We start from the raw sequence: 16,683 nt of genomic DNA, 5'->3' as shown, positions 1-16,683 counted from the left end.
ACAGTGTATACAATTTCAAGTTAAAAACCCCTGTTTAAATAACATTTGGGTGGGGAGTTTTTTTTTTTTTTTTTTTTGCTTTCTTTTCTGGGAAGAAATGTGGAAATGGACTATCACATTTTATCAATATAATATGCAATCTTTCTATTCATTTTACTAATTTCATTATTATCCTTATGCCTCTGAAGACTACTGGCATAAGAACTTAAAAGTACTTAATTTAACTTGATGGAGTCAATTTCTGTGAGGAAAGACTTTACTGTTTACCTTCTGGCACCTCCTTCAATCAGTCATTCAGTGGCGAATCTCTATGTGGACCAGACATTAGCGATTGAATTAAAGTCTTGACATTAACAGTTCTTGTGGGAAAGCCCAGACCAGATGGCCTCTCCTTTCTGGAGAAAAGAGGCTGTAAGAAGAAAGTACGAGTGTCCCTTTCCAGAAGTTTCCAACACTGTGGGGTTATTATGCCCCCTCCCACACAGCTTCCTCTGCTACTTTCCCTTTCCAGACCCAGTTTTAAATCTGATCGTGCTGATGGTGGGTAGAATTGCACTCCTCCTCAAATATGGGTGACCACTCCATGCATTTCTTGGCTTCCTTTCACTTTTCCATGAGGCGTTATCTGTAACCAGATCCTTTTCCTCACTACTCTTCTAGAACACCTAAAGCACCTCCACACTCTGCTCTCCTGAAATGACTCCGAAAGGACTTTTTAGAAGACCTTGGAAACTTAAAATGCAGTCTTCAAGCATTTAAATCAGTAAGCTATTTTACAGAACATTTAACACATGGTGTAACTCAATCCTGATTCAGATTGAGTGGATCCCAAATAAACGCTACGCAATGCCAAGAAGTGCATCCCACAAGTGAGATCCTCAGTGTTTCTGTGGACCTCCCACCCCAATATACCCTCCCTCCTGGTGTGTCTTAACTAGTTTACAAATATTAGTGGAATTAGTTAGGTACCACCACCACCACAATAAAAATAACTAGAGGACCAGATTTTATCCAATATAAATTTGTTTTTATTGAAGCAGCAGTCACATGACTTTATACCTAGCCTTTAGGATAGGCCTGACAGTGAGCCAGTCCTAAAAAAGTTTTTTTTTTCTTTTTTTGCACTAAGAGACAAACATGTTTACATACATCATCCAGTATTGGAAATGAGCAGACTCAAACACAACATGTGTTGGTTACCTGGGAGGTATAGCCCCACAATTTGTGGTGTTCATATAGTTTACAGATACTCCCAAAGACCATTACTGATGGGGTGAAAGTTAAAAGAAAGTACAGCTACACCAAACCATGAACACAATGATCAAAGACAGCAGCTTATACATGTTTTAAAAATTAGTCTCTCTCAGGGATGTTTTCTTTTCAAAGCAGTATCTTAAAAGCTTCCTGTACATTGAATCCAAAGGTTTCCAAGATGGAAGCTGCACCTCTTGGGGCTATACAATGAATATGATCATTTGAAAGAACAACAACTTGTGTTCATATTTTGTTTCTTATAACAAAGATTCATGTTTCTCTGACTGGAAGGACAGAGTTGGTGATGTAACTACATCTTATGGTGGCAAAATAGAGTGAAGAAAGAGGATTGGATACTGAAATAAAGACCACACACTTGTGAATTTTAATTTCATTTCCAGGCTAACCTACATTTTATTTAATGCAAATTACAGTACCAGTTAACTATTTCCAAACCAAGTCACATAGAACAAAATGTATTTACAAGGGAATGGGGTAAGGGGGGGGAAAAAAAAACATTGAGCATACTTTTCACAAAAGTTTATATTTAAAATGAAAAAAAAAATCAGTCACAGAGGCATTCAAGTAGTAATAATGTTATACAGATTTTGCTTTTCCTTTATTATCAAGACAGATTTGCACAAGTGTTTGCAATAGTTTGTATACAACCCACAGTCCTTTATATATATATATATATATATAATAAATTTTGATTTTTAGGTTTGTTTTAAGATGGAAGTGGTCACGCTAACTGATAGGTGTACAGGCCCAAATGATCCATCGGCAACACATTTATAAATGCAAATTTTACAGGCAAGCACATTTTCATACATCTATCTGTATCTGCCTGTAGACAGATATAGTAAGAAAAAAAAAAAACTTAAAAGTTAACACAAGGAAGTCTACTTTGTCAAGCTAACCCCTTATGTACTGGTTGTCATTTGCCTTTATTGCAGAGGTGCAAAACGGAGCAACAAACTTGAATAAAATGTCATAACCCCTGTGAAAATAATCCAAACCCAGGGGATTACTTTCAAAGCCTCTCACAGACCTTAATCTGGGACTCTACTGTGCTTCTACTTGTCTCTTATTTTCAGTGGCTCAGGTTTCTACCAGATTGTGATTTTTACTGTAAAACATGCTTAGTTTCTAGACCAGGGGAGAAAAGTTCAGCTCTGTGATTAGATGATCACTAACATGAACAACAGGAATCAGATACAATTTTGGTTTACAAGAAAGAAAAAACCCCAAACTTCTGGGGATATGGCATTGGCCAAACTTCCTTTGGAAGAATCCAAAGTTAAATCCTTTGAAAAGGAAAGGGAAAAGAAATGAAAAGGCCAGTGTCTATAAACACAGGGGTAGAAAATACAACAGTCCTCTCAGAAACCTTTGCATTGGTGCAGACAAGATGACTGGTTAGACAGGCTTTGTTAAAACACAAACCAAAAAATGTGTCCAAAAATGAAAAGGACTTAAGATGACATGTCACTGAAAAGTAGTGCAGTCTCTGCCTTACTGTAATGAACACGATGTTTCAAAAGTAGCAACCTTTGGTTTGGTAACGTTTCTTTCTACTCAAGACTTGGAGGCAAGTAATTTTGATTTTTTTTCCTTCAAAAAAGGCCTTCAGGATGGGCACACAGTATGAATTAAACTGATTAAAAAATAAAATGACATTTTACTAAATGGGGGACAGAGGTGGTGATGGGAGGGAGAGAACAGGCTAAGACTTCCCTTGCTCAAACAAGTCCTCCGGCACAGCCGGGCTCCACGCAGTAACTGCCAGAACTGCACTATGGCATTTTAGACCACTGACACATCAAAACTTGATACTATTAAGAAGCTTTGACTTCACAAACCAATTCTCTCTCTCTCATTTGGGAGGGAAATAGGCAAGAGGAGAGAGTGTGGAAGGGTCCTGGGATCTGCTGTTTGAAAGACCCAAGGTTAAGGTTTGGGGAAGAGACGAGCTAAAGCTAATCTATTTGATTGATATCCTCCAGCTCTAGGGCCCCCTGGCACTACACTAGGTCCCTGGATGGACTATGAAATGAAACCGGTCACTGCTACTGAGGAGCAAACAGATGTTCACAACCAAAACAAAGGCAGGGCTTGAATGAGATCATGAACATGGTTTCTTTCCTCTTTCCACTCCTAAGCATGGTGTCACTGAATCTTAAGTGTGGAAGGGGCAAGGACACTGTGTTATGAGCGAGCTATTATTTCAAAGGGACCAAGGTGGGACAGGGAGACATGGATAGAGAAACCAATTAAATAAAAACAAACAAAAAAACCCAAAACCAAACACATGGAAGCGAAGGCACTCCAAACTATAGATACACTATACATTGCTAGAGTTATTGTTACAATAATACAGGCCGGTACCTACTGTACAGAGTTAAAACTATATGGCTTTAAAAAGCTCGTCTACATTTTGTCTGATTATTAAACAGAATCACTGCCCTGAACAGTAACTTTTTGCTCATTAATAACAGTTCCTGGGTCCACATATTTACATACAAAACAATAAAACTTAAATTTAAAAACACTGAAAGAAAATATAATGTACAAGCTTGAATTTGGTGAGGAGCTTTTTATTATTATTTATTATTATTTACAAAAAGATATTCAGAGACCTGGATCTCACTTGTATAAAAGAGTTCTGTGATTCCGCCATGATCCTTGAGAAAGAAAAATCATACACCTCAGCCCTCACACACACACACACACTAAAATGAAAGAAAAGCATTTCACTTTTCTCTTCATTTGTGGGGGTGGGATGGGGGAGGTGTTTCCTAAACAAGCACATACATTTATGGACTCTAGCAAGTATACCAAGTCCAGACCAGAGTAGTGTCTTGTGTGCAAATATGTGACTGGGTAACTGGGTATGGGAGCAGGTCTATGTCTGTCACAGACCCGCTGGTTCAGCGTCTTTACATATTTTATTTTTGAAAATGGTCTATCAAAACTGAACTAAAACTATGCTGCTGAATCCTCTGATTTCACACTTCTTTCAAACCTTAGAGCTCAGAAGTTCATTATGAAAATTTCCATTTGATCTGGTTTGACTGAGTGTGTTTTCTTCCTCATGAACTCTGATGTAAGCAGAGGTTTGAGAAACCCTTCTTATGCCCCAAGAGCTCAGCTGAACAGAGTGAAAACTAAGATGGCTCACAGTTGCCTTTCTGGGTACTGGTTCACTTCAGCAGGCAGTAACTCTCTTAGAGAGTCACACACACGTGGTTAGGAAGCAGGACAGGGCGCTGGGACCTTGATGAGGCTAAGAGACTCCAACCCAAATCCGTAGGAGGGAGACCCCTAACAAGACCTTACTTAGGTGGCAATGAAGGTGAAGGAAGTCATACACAATCAAGGGCTTTGCTCTGCAGCCCTATGGTTATCAGCTAACCTTAGAAGGTATGTAAGGAGGGAGCAGGTAGGAGGGAAAGGCGGCCATCACAAATGATCTTTACATGTAAAATACAACTGATTGTGCCTTAAAAATTCATAGGTCAAGTAATGGCCCATAAGCACCAAGGTGACTAAGGTTCATTTTAGAGTATATAAGGCCCACATAGATGTCAACCTTAAAAGTATAAAACAAACTAGTTGTGAAAATCTATTTCCTCACTGCAAACATAATCCTTCAATCCTCCTTGCTTTCCAAGGAATATTGCTTTTTCATCAGAAACAAAGACTGATTCTTACACTGTTCACTGATACACAAAGAAAATAGAAATCAAAACTACTAAGGGGAGAGGGGCGGGACAAAAGGGGAAGAGGACACGACATTCTTCTCATGCTTCAACCAGCCAATTTTGATACTGTGGACACACACACACACACACACACACACACACAAAGGCAGTATTGAGTCTATGTATATATAACATATATACACACATTTATATAATCAGCTTTCCTACAAAGTCAGCAGGTACAAGTGACTGTTTATATAATTTTGATGTGTAGTTTTTAATATTCCTACCATCTAAAATATTTGTAATGGTTTTTCTGACATGCATCAATAAATAAAATTTAAAAAGCATGAGGTTATTAAGAAAAGCTAAAATTAAATAGATTCTAGATTTGGATTTAAAATTAGAACTATGTGCAGAATGTGGCAATTTCTGCAAGCTCAAATTGCAATTAAAAATATGAAAAATAAACCAGTAGACTGTTACAATTCACATTATTTAACTATAATGTCCTCTCAAGTGTATCTTTCCAAGGGAAGTAATTTTAGAAAAAATCTGGACAAATTCATTCACAGTGAGATCTGCTCCTGGCCTGTCCCCTTCCTCCAGGCTCACCAGCTTTTGATCTCTGCAGCCAGAGTGGCCAGCTCATCACCCTTTTCGGTTTTCTCCTAGGTCACTAGTTTGAAACTGCACAAACAGAAAACCTTTGGTCAGGCAGAGATTCACCTGTGGCGCATGCAGGCTCCTTTTCTGATAGCCTCCAACAGAAGTTTCTTCACCACCAGCACTCAATAAGAACAAAGCAAAACCTTCAGTCAGTTAACAATCTTCCCCTTACGGCTTCAAACTTTATTGACTACCCTGGGTTTACATTTCCTTTTTTTGTCTGCCACACCTGCCACCAACATGCCAAAGGCAAGTCTTCAAATACCAGAGGATATGGATTAATTTTACAAGTGACACTTAAGTCCCCATTTACAAGAGTTACACCTTCTAAGCTCCCAACCAATTTCAAGCTGTGCACTATACTGAAGTCTTAAACTTGACTGTAAAAGAAAACAAACTTCAAAAGAAACTTCAGCACAGAACAAAGTTTTCTTCTTTTGTGGAAGGGGCATGAGGCAGGAGTCCTGTTTTTAAAGTATACAACAGCAGATTTCTGATAAAAAAGGATTGTCATGGGAGAGATTGTGTGTTCTAGTGCTCCACTTCCCCCCACCCCCAGAAGCCCACCCCACCCCCTGGATCTCCCTCAAAGTGAGAATACAATGAAATTGGTTTGTATTTATAGATATTTTACAAGGTTAAATAAGAACAACAATAATAATAAAAAAATTGAACACTAAAATGAATAGGTTTCTTTTTCTCTTTTTAATTTTCTTTCCAAACGTGACCAGTGTTGCTGAGTGACACTCAAGTAACTGGTGGTTTTTCCTGTGCAGCTGGCTGCTCGGGATTGTTCAGGTGGAGTTGGAAGCTGATGCAGAAGCGGCATTATTGGTCTGTCCACGGTCTCCAGCATTAGCATCTGTAAATCCCAAGAGAGAGCATGAACAATGCTATTACACCTCACAGAGAAATGCACACTGCTTTTGACTGCAGAATGTGAATTGTGTGGCCTTCTAAGATATATTTGGGGTATTTTTTGAAACATGGTTAATACTATGAGATCTGAATTTAATTCTGCTTACAGCTAAGTCAGTGCCATGACTTGTTCTTGGTGCTGGGAAGACAGTATCTTTGAATTCAGAGTCAGGGAACCAGAAACCATTTCATGAACATTCACTTGTACATGAGTACTCAGTTGGACTTTAGCTCACTTGAAAATATATAAACAATGTACAGCTGGGAAAACTTGTTAAAAATTTTGAACTCCGTTTTAATATGCCATCTGCTTAAGTGGGTAAATGGGTTCAGAACTGGAAGAATATGGGTCATACGTATTAACAGGCAGAATCACTAGGTGCAAATTACACTCAGCTGATGGCTTTAAGTACAGTCCCTCTTCATTATCCACAGAAATGGAAGACTACTGACAAAAAATAGCCACTGTAGTCCCAATTCACTTAATTAATTCAATAAAGTGTCTTGCACTCATATATCTTTGTATTGAACCGACTTGCCTAGTCATTTGAAAATATGTCTAACTGTACAACTACCTTTAACTTCTTTCCTAATTTTTGAGAACCATTAATATTTAAGCAGACATTTAACTGTAATCAGACTGGCTCTTCATCTCTGGTAGTTAACAGACCACTGTTTGTGAGGCTGCTTGTTTTCCTTGTCTTTCCACATGACTAGAAATATACTGCAGGACAAATTTTCTTCCAAATACTTCACACTAAACCCTGGTCAAGAAGACAGGTGGCTTGAATGGAGCCGCTTCCAAGGATCAGCACTAAGAAGCCACCCTGCCCTTGGCCATTAAGGCAGTGATGTCAAAAACACAGATCCAAAAGTTTTTTCTCTAGAGACTGTAGCTGTCCTATTTCCTATTATAAGTAGATAAAACAATGTTACTGCTCAACACAACATTTGGCCCCCAAATCTTTTTGCTTTTACTTTTTACATTAGAGTGAGAAACAGAGAGCTCCTCCCAAGGATGTGCAGAAAGTATTTATGAATTAAATGTTCAAGTTTTCATTCTATAACCATTCTACAAAAACTGTAATTCGTTTCTAAACTTTTGATCTTCCGGCCTTCAAAACAACCTACTCTTCTAATCATTAGCTTGGCCTTTGACAGAAAAAGTAATTTATATCTTAATTTGAATAATTATGTTTACTTTCCTTCAAAACACAGGCAGCTGCTTCTAACCTTGCTCTCATGTAGTAGATGCACACATTACGGCATCCCTGGCAGAGCACATGCACAACTGGCAGGAGAGGGTATATGATACACTGAATCTACTCGCCAAAGGCAGGTAAACAGCCTTTTCCAATAACCAGTAATTATGTTTACTGCCTTATCCATGATTTCCTGGGTAAGCTCTAGGTAGCTGGATTTTTATTCTCAACAATCATCCAAATTCCATGCGCAACTAATAACGTAACATAGTTCCTAGGTGGGCCCCAGGTTTGTAAGCCTTTCCTAGGATGAAACATTTCATTTTCATAATTTAGGCACATGCTGCTTTACAAACAAGAGTTCGGAGAAAGCATGGAAGGAGCTATTCAGGATTATATGGCTCCTCGGAAAAGCATGCTTACTATAGTAAGCATGTGCTGTGCTTTGGATGATGCTTAGAACCAATGTATGATCATTTCTTAGCACTCTTCTCTCACCTTTAGGCATGTCTTCACAGGCAAAATCATTACATTCTGGTCTTTCCCAGGGCTTAAGAGATTTTACCAATCATCAGGACATTCTTGCTTGTCCATCACACATACCTGCACTGTTTGCAAGTTTGACATGGCAGCTACAACCCAACGCCAAACATGGTTCCATCTTCATGGCTGCCTGCCTGTTTATGAGCTTGCTCTCTGATGAAATGCTGATCTGCACATGACCTTTCACTACTTACTAGCTATGAGTTTATGATAGCTCCAAGCCTAGCTTCCCTTTCTTTGGATGAATTCAAAAGCTGCCTGTAAGATTATAATTGTACAATCCTTTGAAGTAGGCATATAACCAGAAGTAAACTGACCTTCTGAATAATGAAATATGGAAAGAAACTTATGCTCCTCAGGTTTGTACTGTAGTGACCTAATATATATATTTTTTCTTCTTAGAAATACTTCCAAGTCACTTGATAGGTAAAATTTTAAGTTACTTTGATTATAAATGTCCTTGCTACCTAGTCACAGTACTGCATTTATTTAACAAAACAAAACAAAAAACATTAAGTGGGGCAATAAACTCCACTTAAAATGTCTAATTTAGAATAAGAACTTTCTGGTTTTTCAGAGTGTAGTTCTATAAACTCAACAGTAACTGCAACAGACCAACTGCCTCACTAACTGAAAAAAACTATTTCTTAAATTCTTTAGAAATTTTATTTTCTTGCATCTTTGTTAATTTTTGTATAGTATTTTATTTCTCCCCTCAGGTGTAGCCGCCATAACTCTCCCACTACCGCTGCACTCATGATCTATCACCACAGTCCCTGTGCTCTTCACCCTCCCTGTTTAGACCTCTCTCAATTTCCTCACCTGCTGTTTTTGCCTCAGATTTCTTAAATTCTATTTGGTACATGTTTATTTTGTCACCACTACCAATTCTGTAAATTTATTTTACATAAATCACTCTGAATGCGTAAGAGCCATATATAATAGCCATGTTCAGTAACCCCATAAAACAGGTGATTAACCCCATTTTCAAATGGGAAAATGGAGGTATAAAGAGATTAATAAGTAATATGCCCAAAGTCTATTGGGAGAGTTGAGCATAAAGAGAGCAAAGAAGAGAATGAAGATTTTTATGGGCATGAGGGAACAGCAAAAAACATTTTCTAGCAATCGGAGAAAAGAGTATAAGGGGCCTTTCATTCAGACCTAACCCCAATACAATCTACTTTGATAGCTAAAAACATTTTTATTATCTGAAGAGGCTACTATATTAAAATAGTAAATTTGTAAGAATGATTAATTTTCTGACAATCTGTATGGAGTATAGAGAGATACAGGGTTTCTGGAAGGAACTATAAAGTTGATTATTTCACTAACTTCAAAGACCCTTAAAAGCCAACACTTACTTACTACCTTTCTTGCCATAGATGAACAGCCAGCCAGCCAGCCAGCCAGCCAGCCAGCCAGCCAGCCAGCCACCCACCCACCCTTGGATAGACCTGAGGGAGAACAGAAAGAATCATCAGCTGTAGGGAGGAAAGTGTAAGATTGTTTATATACATTGTGATATGCTTTATCTTTCAAGATGGCATCAATGAGCTATGCTTCTAGGTGTCCACATCTTATATATTCCTTTCTCCTGTTGATGGGACTGACCTGTGTAACATCTAGGATACAACAGAAATAATGGTGGGTGACTTCCTAGGGTATGACATAGTAGACACTACAGCTTCTACATTGTCCTTCCCCTCCTTGGATCACTTGGCTCAGAGGGTGTCAGCTGCCATGTGACTTTCAAGAAGCCCTATGGAAAGGACCACATCAGCAGGGGGCTGAGGCCTCCTGCAGAGAGCCAGCATGGATTCAATGACCACATGAATGAGATATTCTAGAAGTAGATATTACAGCTCCAGGCAAGCCTTCAGATGCCTCTGCCCTGACTGACATTTTCACTGTAACCTCATGAGACATCCTGAACCAGAAATATCCTGTTATGCTGCTTCTGAATTCCTCATCCACAGAAACTATTCCATACGTGAGATAATAAAACTTACTATTATTTTAAGCTGTTAAATTTTAGAATCTCTTGAAATGTAGGCAATAGGTAACTAATACATACAAGAACTTAAATTCAATTTTAGGGCTTATGCTTGCAAGGCCACGGGAGTGTCACTAGCTTCCTAATAAACTATACAAGAGGAAGATTAGATGAGATTAGTAACTGTGTTTTCCCTAATTCTAGGAGTATGTGGTCTATGGCTTTTGTATTGGATGTGGCGAAAGAGTGTGTACATATATTTATTAAAACCAACTTTATTCTGTGTGACTTCAGAGGTAAAAATGACAAGCTGGGCAATCCCAAGTGAAGCCAAAGATGAAGGTATAAGGTATCAGGTTCTCCACAGAGTTTCTGAGGCTGTGATTTTGTCCTAGTATAAATTTTTATGTGCAAAATCCCATAACCCAACGTACAAAATTTTTCTAGGCAAGGACCTGAGTTGCTTTCCCAAATTCGTAGAGATCTGTAAAAGCCATTAGATAATCTATTAGATGGCCAGATGTCTCAATAGTGAGGAGTCAGCTCCACCAATAGTGAGGAGTCAGCGCCACTACTAGATATTCAGGTCATAAACCTAAAGCTTTCAAGTTCTCATCCAAACTCTCTACTTTCCCTCCTTCTGCTACATGTATATATCACCAAATCCTCTCATTCTCTGTCCAAATGTGATCAACTGCAGAAATGGCGAGGGAAAGAAAGTGAAAGAAGGTTCCACACTAATAAATTGTTACAAAAGCATTTAAATAGAGTAGAAAATAAGGAAACAGGACATAAAGAAAAGACAGAGAATAAACATGAGGTGAGGCTACATTCCAGAACTTGGGGTCTAAAGCCTTCTTCCAGCTGATACAAGTATTCATTGTTTGGCCCAGCAACAATGATAGAAATGTTCTGTCTACAATCTAATGACAGAAATGTTCTATCTGGTGGCTACCACTTACATACAGTTATTTTTATTTAATTGAAGTCAATAAATAAATTAAAATTTCCTTATTTGCCCAAAAGAAATGTCAGGTTTTCAAAAGCTAGAAAATCATTACTTTTTAAATATATTGGCATGTTTGTAAAAGAGCATATTTCAGATATAGCCAATACTTTTGCTTTATGTCCTATATGTACTTTAAAAGTATAGGAGAACCTTTACTTCCTTATTTATGTTCTCCCGAATCTATTTAATGTATTTCTATTCACCAGTTATCCACTTTTTATATGATTTAGAAATGTCTCATGACAGGTCAACTCCTTTATAAAATAAAAAACTTGGCAGGCTGGGGTAAGTTATTTATACAGTCTATACTAACTCATGATGTTCCCATTAAAGCTGTTCCAAGTTACTACAAAAACTATGTTTCAGATGCTTGTGTTTACTGACATATGAACAAACAAAATCATGATGCATAGAGAATTAAAGGTATATTTATATTTAAACAAATAAAAATCTACATTAATAAAAGTCAAACTATCTCCTATAAGGAAGACTTGATGTTTATTTTATAATCAGTCATTCGCTTCATTTTTTTAATAACTTGTCACTTAGACACTACGATTTTGACAATTTTAATAATGAGGGAGAGGTTCCTTTCTTCGCAAGACATCATCACCCCTTTTTTCACTTATTTTGAGGAAAAGGTATAGAATAATACATCAGGATAGCTTTAAGTTATTTCACTGCAAAAGTGGAACTGAGATTCTGACACCAGCAAACCAACCATTCCAGCAGCAAACCTCGTGAGTTTATGAAGAAGAGTGACAGGAGCTGAGAGGTTTCTGCTGCTGAAAGCTCAGTTGCATATCACATTTTTATGAAAAGTTTGTATTATTATTCAGGGTAGGGAACTAGACAATGGTGACTCAGGAAACATTTTCATCTTTCCTTAAGTTAAAACACCTACTTTAGGAATAAAGAATAATAAAAGGAATATAAATAAAAGCAAGTGATACAAGTGTTTAAAATGTGATAAAAGATAAGTAACTGAGAATAATATTTGAGGAACACATAGAAGAACATCTGATAGAACACTTACAAATGTAATCAAGATTTTACATTCTTTCAGAGGGGAAAAACCCCCAAACTCTTTTAACTTAACAGGTAAAAACATCTTTTGCATAAAAGGAAACAATTTCCTAGAAGTGATACTAATTCTGGTGAAAATAGTGACTAAGTTAGTTTAGCTTTAGGTAAGAATTTATGTATTCAAGCTATATCTTTTTGAATACTTCAACTTGAATATTTACATACTCAAGTGAACTTGAAACTCTTAATAGGTGGTACAGATCTAATTAGCTCACCGTGTCAGTGAATTTGTCAAGCTGGCATATGTGGGTAGAAGTCTGTTATTTCAAACACAGAACCAAGAGGAGGTAATGGGTATATCACTTTACCCAAATAAAATACCCACATTCTTTGGTAATGCATAAAAATGCCATCTATGAATCTGCCCAATGACTAGAGTTAAAGTAGTGGAGAAAGAGAAAAATATGTGCCCTATGAGTGGGCAAATCAAATTGGGACAAGCTTTCTAGAAGGCATTCTGAAAACATCCATCAAAAAACTGAAAAGTATCCATATCTTTGAATTTGGCAATTAGACTTTTAAAAACTGGGATACAACCCAATTGCCCAAGAATGAGGAATTAATTAAATAAATTATGGTATTTAGAGTATACTAGTACTATGCGAATAGTATGAATAGTAACTATAGTCACAAACTCCTATTCCCCAAATAATACAATGCTGTTTATTTAAAAAGCATGCTTCCCATTTATTCACATATAGTCTAAAATACAATGTTACATTTGATTATCTTTGAATGTGGTAATGAGAAATTTTTACTTTTTAGAATAAATATTGTGCTTTCAATAAAGAAAAACATTTTAAAAAGCTTTATAAAAAGTAAAAGTTTTATACTTTTGTGGAATTCTACACACATCTGGATTAAGAAAAAAACCAAAAAGACAAAATCTTCATACACTGCAGATTCTACTAGAGACAAGAGATTGATAACAGCTATCTCAATGCACACTATAAAACTGACATAAGAACATGGGATAATAGTACTCGAGGAGGGATGAAGAGAGGCTAACTCTCATTTTACAAAGAATTAGATCTGCTGATTTAACACTTCATCTATCAAAATTAATGGAAACTAGTGAAAAAGGATAGAAATTATTCTAGGTTTAATTCTGTCCAACTAGAAAGACTGGCCGGTGATATAGAAGATGACAGAATTTCTGAGGTAAAAAGTTTAGTGTTAAGGAAAAGGAATCACTGGCTAAATCTGAACTATGACTTTAGTAAAATGCATTTCAAAAAGTTGGAGACGAAACAAGAGTAATTTTGTGGCTAGCCTTCAAAGGGGGGTACTGACAAGAAGTAGGAAATTATTTTAAAAATTCTGAACAAGCAAATGCAAATAAATTCAAAGTAAATGGAAAAGAATCATAGCAAACCAATTAAAAGCTCTGACAAGCTCATTATTTAAAAATTACATAACTTTAAGGGCACACATCTGTGGACGAATAGAAAATAACAATGTAAACCTGTTAATGGGCCAGGTTTGGCTTAAATATGGTAACAGCAAAAGACTTTCAAAGCAAGATCAAAAAAAACAGTTAAGCCCCCTGATCAGGTAAAAAGACAGAGAAGACAGACCTTGTCCAACTCCTATCATGATTCCCTTTTCTGTTAGAAGGGTTTTCAACCTGGAAAGGATATAACAAAAATCCTAATAAACAAAATGCAGCCCAAGGAAGGTGAGGGCAAGCTACACATTTTAAAATGTTTTAAAACCCATAATCTATATAGTTCAATAAACAAATTCTATATTGGATTACAGAAATTCAGTTCACAAATATGTAGCACCATGTATTTCCCTGTCTTAAAGTTTAATTTCCATTTTTGATTACTTTTCTGATGAAAAAAATACCCATAAATTTTCTTGACCACACCAAAGCATCTAACAAGAGTTTTTTTTTTTTTTTAAATGGCATTAAGATTATATAATTGAGCATTTAAGGCTGGTTTGTAGCCAAGCAAACAAAAGGAATAACCAATCACTTAGAAATGACCAGAATAATAGCTAAAGTAAACCTCGCCTAATCCCACTTAATTTACTTTGTATCAGTAATTTCAGTACCGGCAAAACTCTCTAGGTCTGTGTGTCCAATATGACATACTTTAGTTTCTATGTCAGGGGAAAAATCTGTGTTTATGAAATATGCTATCTATCTATCTCTCTCATAGATAGATGTCTAGATAGAAAAATCTAACACCTAAAACTTTTGATGTATCTTGGATTAGAATTTAAAAATCCTCTTTATGATCTAAGAAAAAAAAACAAAAATAAACAGATAACTATAAATTAGTGATATTCTGCAGGAGCAGGAATGGGAAAGGGATCAAAGGGAAGGCAGAAAGAACACAAGAGACTATGGAGAGGGTGCACGGGTGAACTGGTGGTGGGAATTCTCTGGAGGCCACACCTGAGAAAAGAAAGCAAACACTGTACAACAATGAACAATGATGCAAAATATAAACAAACAAACAAATAATTAAAAATCCTTTGAATATGGAGGGCATGTTAGTCACCATTAAAATGTGAAAGACTGGGTGTATAAGGACTGGGTTGGGTCTGTATAACCCTAGAGTAGCATCCTTGAGTAGAAGGAATATAGGGGATAAATTTTAGGGTGAAAGGGGAGAAAACTAGAAGCAGTGATGAGCTTCTAGTTACCTAATATACTTAAACACGAGATGACCAGTTCTTAGTAGATAATGAGAGGTGAACTGAAATTGGTAATTTAAAACTTTATTTTATCAGAACTATTTAATGCACTGGTGGAAAAACCTTACCCAGAAGATTGATACACATACACACACAAAAAAAAAAAAAAAAAAAAAAAGAGAGAGAGAGAGAAAAAAACTTCCCTAGTTTAAATTCTCTACCATATCATACTGAGATCATCTGATATTAGACCAAATGATATGTAAAGTGGTTCATTTTTTATTTTAGACTGCCTAGGTGAATGATCTCCCAAATGGAATGGTGGCTGTAGAGAAAGATCAGAGTATAGACACACACACACACATAATTACATCTTATGGCTTGAGAGTAATACATGTAATATTCAAAAGTTTATTACATTAGTCAGCAATGATGAACTAGTGAGAAAGATAAATATTGAATGATTTCACTTATATGTAAAATATAAGAAAACAATGTGAATGAATGGAGAAAACAAATTACTGAATATGAGGATGGGGGCTGTTAATGGGAGTAAAGGTTAAGGGGATATAATGGATGGTGGAGGGTGTTTGTTTTTTTTTTCCTTAAAAAAAGCAAAAGCTTTTGAGGGAAAAAGCTCTCATTAGACATCCTAATACTTTTTAACAAGTCTTTATTAATAGTCATTTGCAGTCACTATTTTAACCTCCAAGAAAATAACATAAGGAAAGAGCAGTTGAAACACTTACAAAATTATTAGTCCTTGGTATTAATTCCCTCAAACCTGATAGTTTGGGTAAGAAAAGACCTATTTTCTTTGCGTTTCCAGTAGCAACAATATGGAAAATAACAGTCTCATGCTTTACTGACTGAGCTATCCATATTATTATAAGGATAATAATAAAGATGACTGTTCACAATGCATTTAAAGTTTAGCCATGACAAACTGACTAAAATCCAAAGGTACAAGACTCTGATAATGGTTGATGACATATTCGTTAATCAGCCTCATTATTCTGCTTTTATCCCATCTACTTCAGTTAGATTTAACTTTGCTTCTAGAGTAACACAGATGTTGGAAAACTCCATTCTTCTTTAAGCCAGCTATAAACAACATAAAAAACTTCAAAGTCATCTAGGTGCCTCTGAGTTTGATAATCTTATTTATAACACAAAGCTGTTTGAAAGAACCTCAACTTTAATAGTGCTGAGCATAAGTAGAAATGGTATTTAACCGGTCAGATGTACAATTTCAGGGTTTTGCTTCTCTTTTGAATTGGTACTTGAGTGATCTAAATCATTTTTAGATGATCAGAGACACACATTCTCAGACTAGTGAAAATATGCATTCTGTTTCACATTACTATGGTTTTGTTCTAACTAAAAGTGGTCTGAATTTTGTTTTTTGTGTGTGTACAAGAACTGGGGTATAGGCCAGAAATGTAGGGGGTAGGAGGATTCATCAGATTCAGAGTGGGAGAACAGAGCAGGCAGATTTAGGGTTTACTGAAATACACTGCTAAGGGGAACAACAGGCAATATGGGAGAGGTCAGCTGCGCCTTACGTGGTGTTAACTCCCTGACTGAACTCAGGCTGCAGTGGTGACAGCACTAAGATTTAAAATAAGGCAGTCACTGGAGACCCAAACATGG

General features: G+C 36.6%; 1 protein-coding gene across 2 annotated transcripts in view; it reads right to left on the bottom strand.

Annotated features, from left to right (window-relative positions):
• Positions 1 to 1,637: 1,637 nt before the first annotated feature.
• GSK3B (glycogen synthase kinase 3 beta) overlaps positions 1,638 to 16,683 on the bottom strand; it is a 158,642-nt gene continuing 143,596 nt past the window's right edge. For both annotated transcript variants that reach the window (XM_004675185.2, XM_004675186.2), the window contains one exon: positions 1,638 to 6,489. In XM_004675185.2, the coding sequence (XP_004675242.1) occupies positions 6,422 to 6,489 (68 nt within the window). In that variant the 3' untranslated portion in view covers positions 1,638 to 6,421. The remainder of the gene's footprint in view (positions 6,490 to 16,683) is intronic.

This window comes from Condylura cristata, unplaced genomic scaffold (genome assembly GCF_000260355.1).
Source record: "Condylura cristata isolate star-nosed mole 26May11 unplaced genomic scaffold, ConCri1.0 scaffold00003, whole genome shotgun sequence".
Lineage (NCBI taxonomy): Eukaryota > Metazoa > Chordata > Mammalia > Eulipotyphla > Talpidae > Condylura > Condylura cristata.
This window is presented reverse-complemented; position numbering and strand designations above follow the sequence as displayed.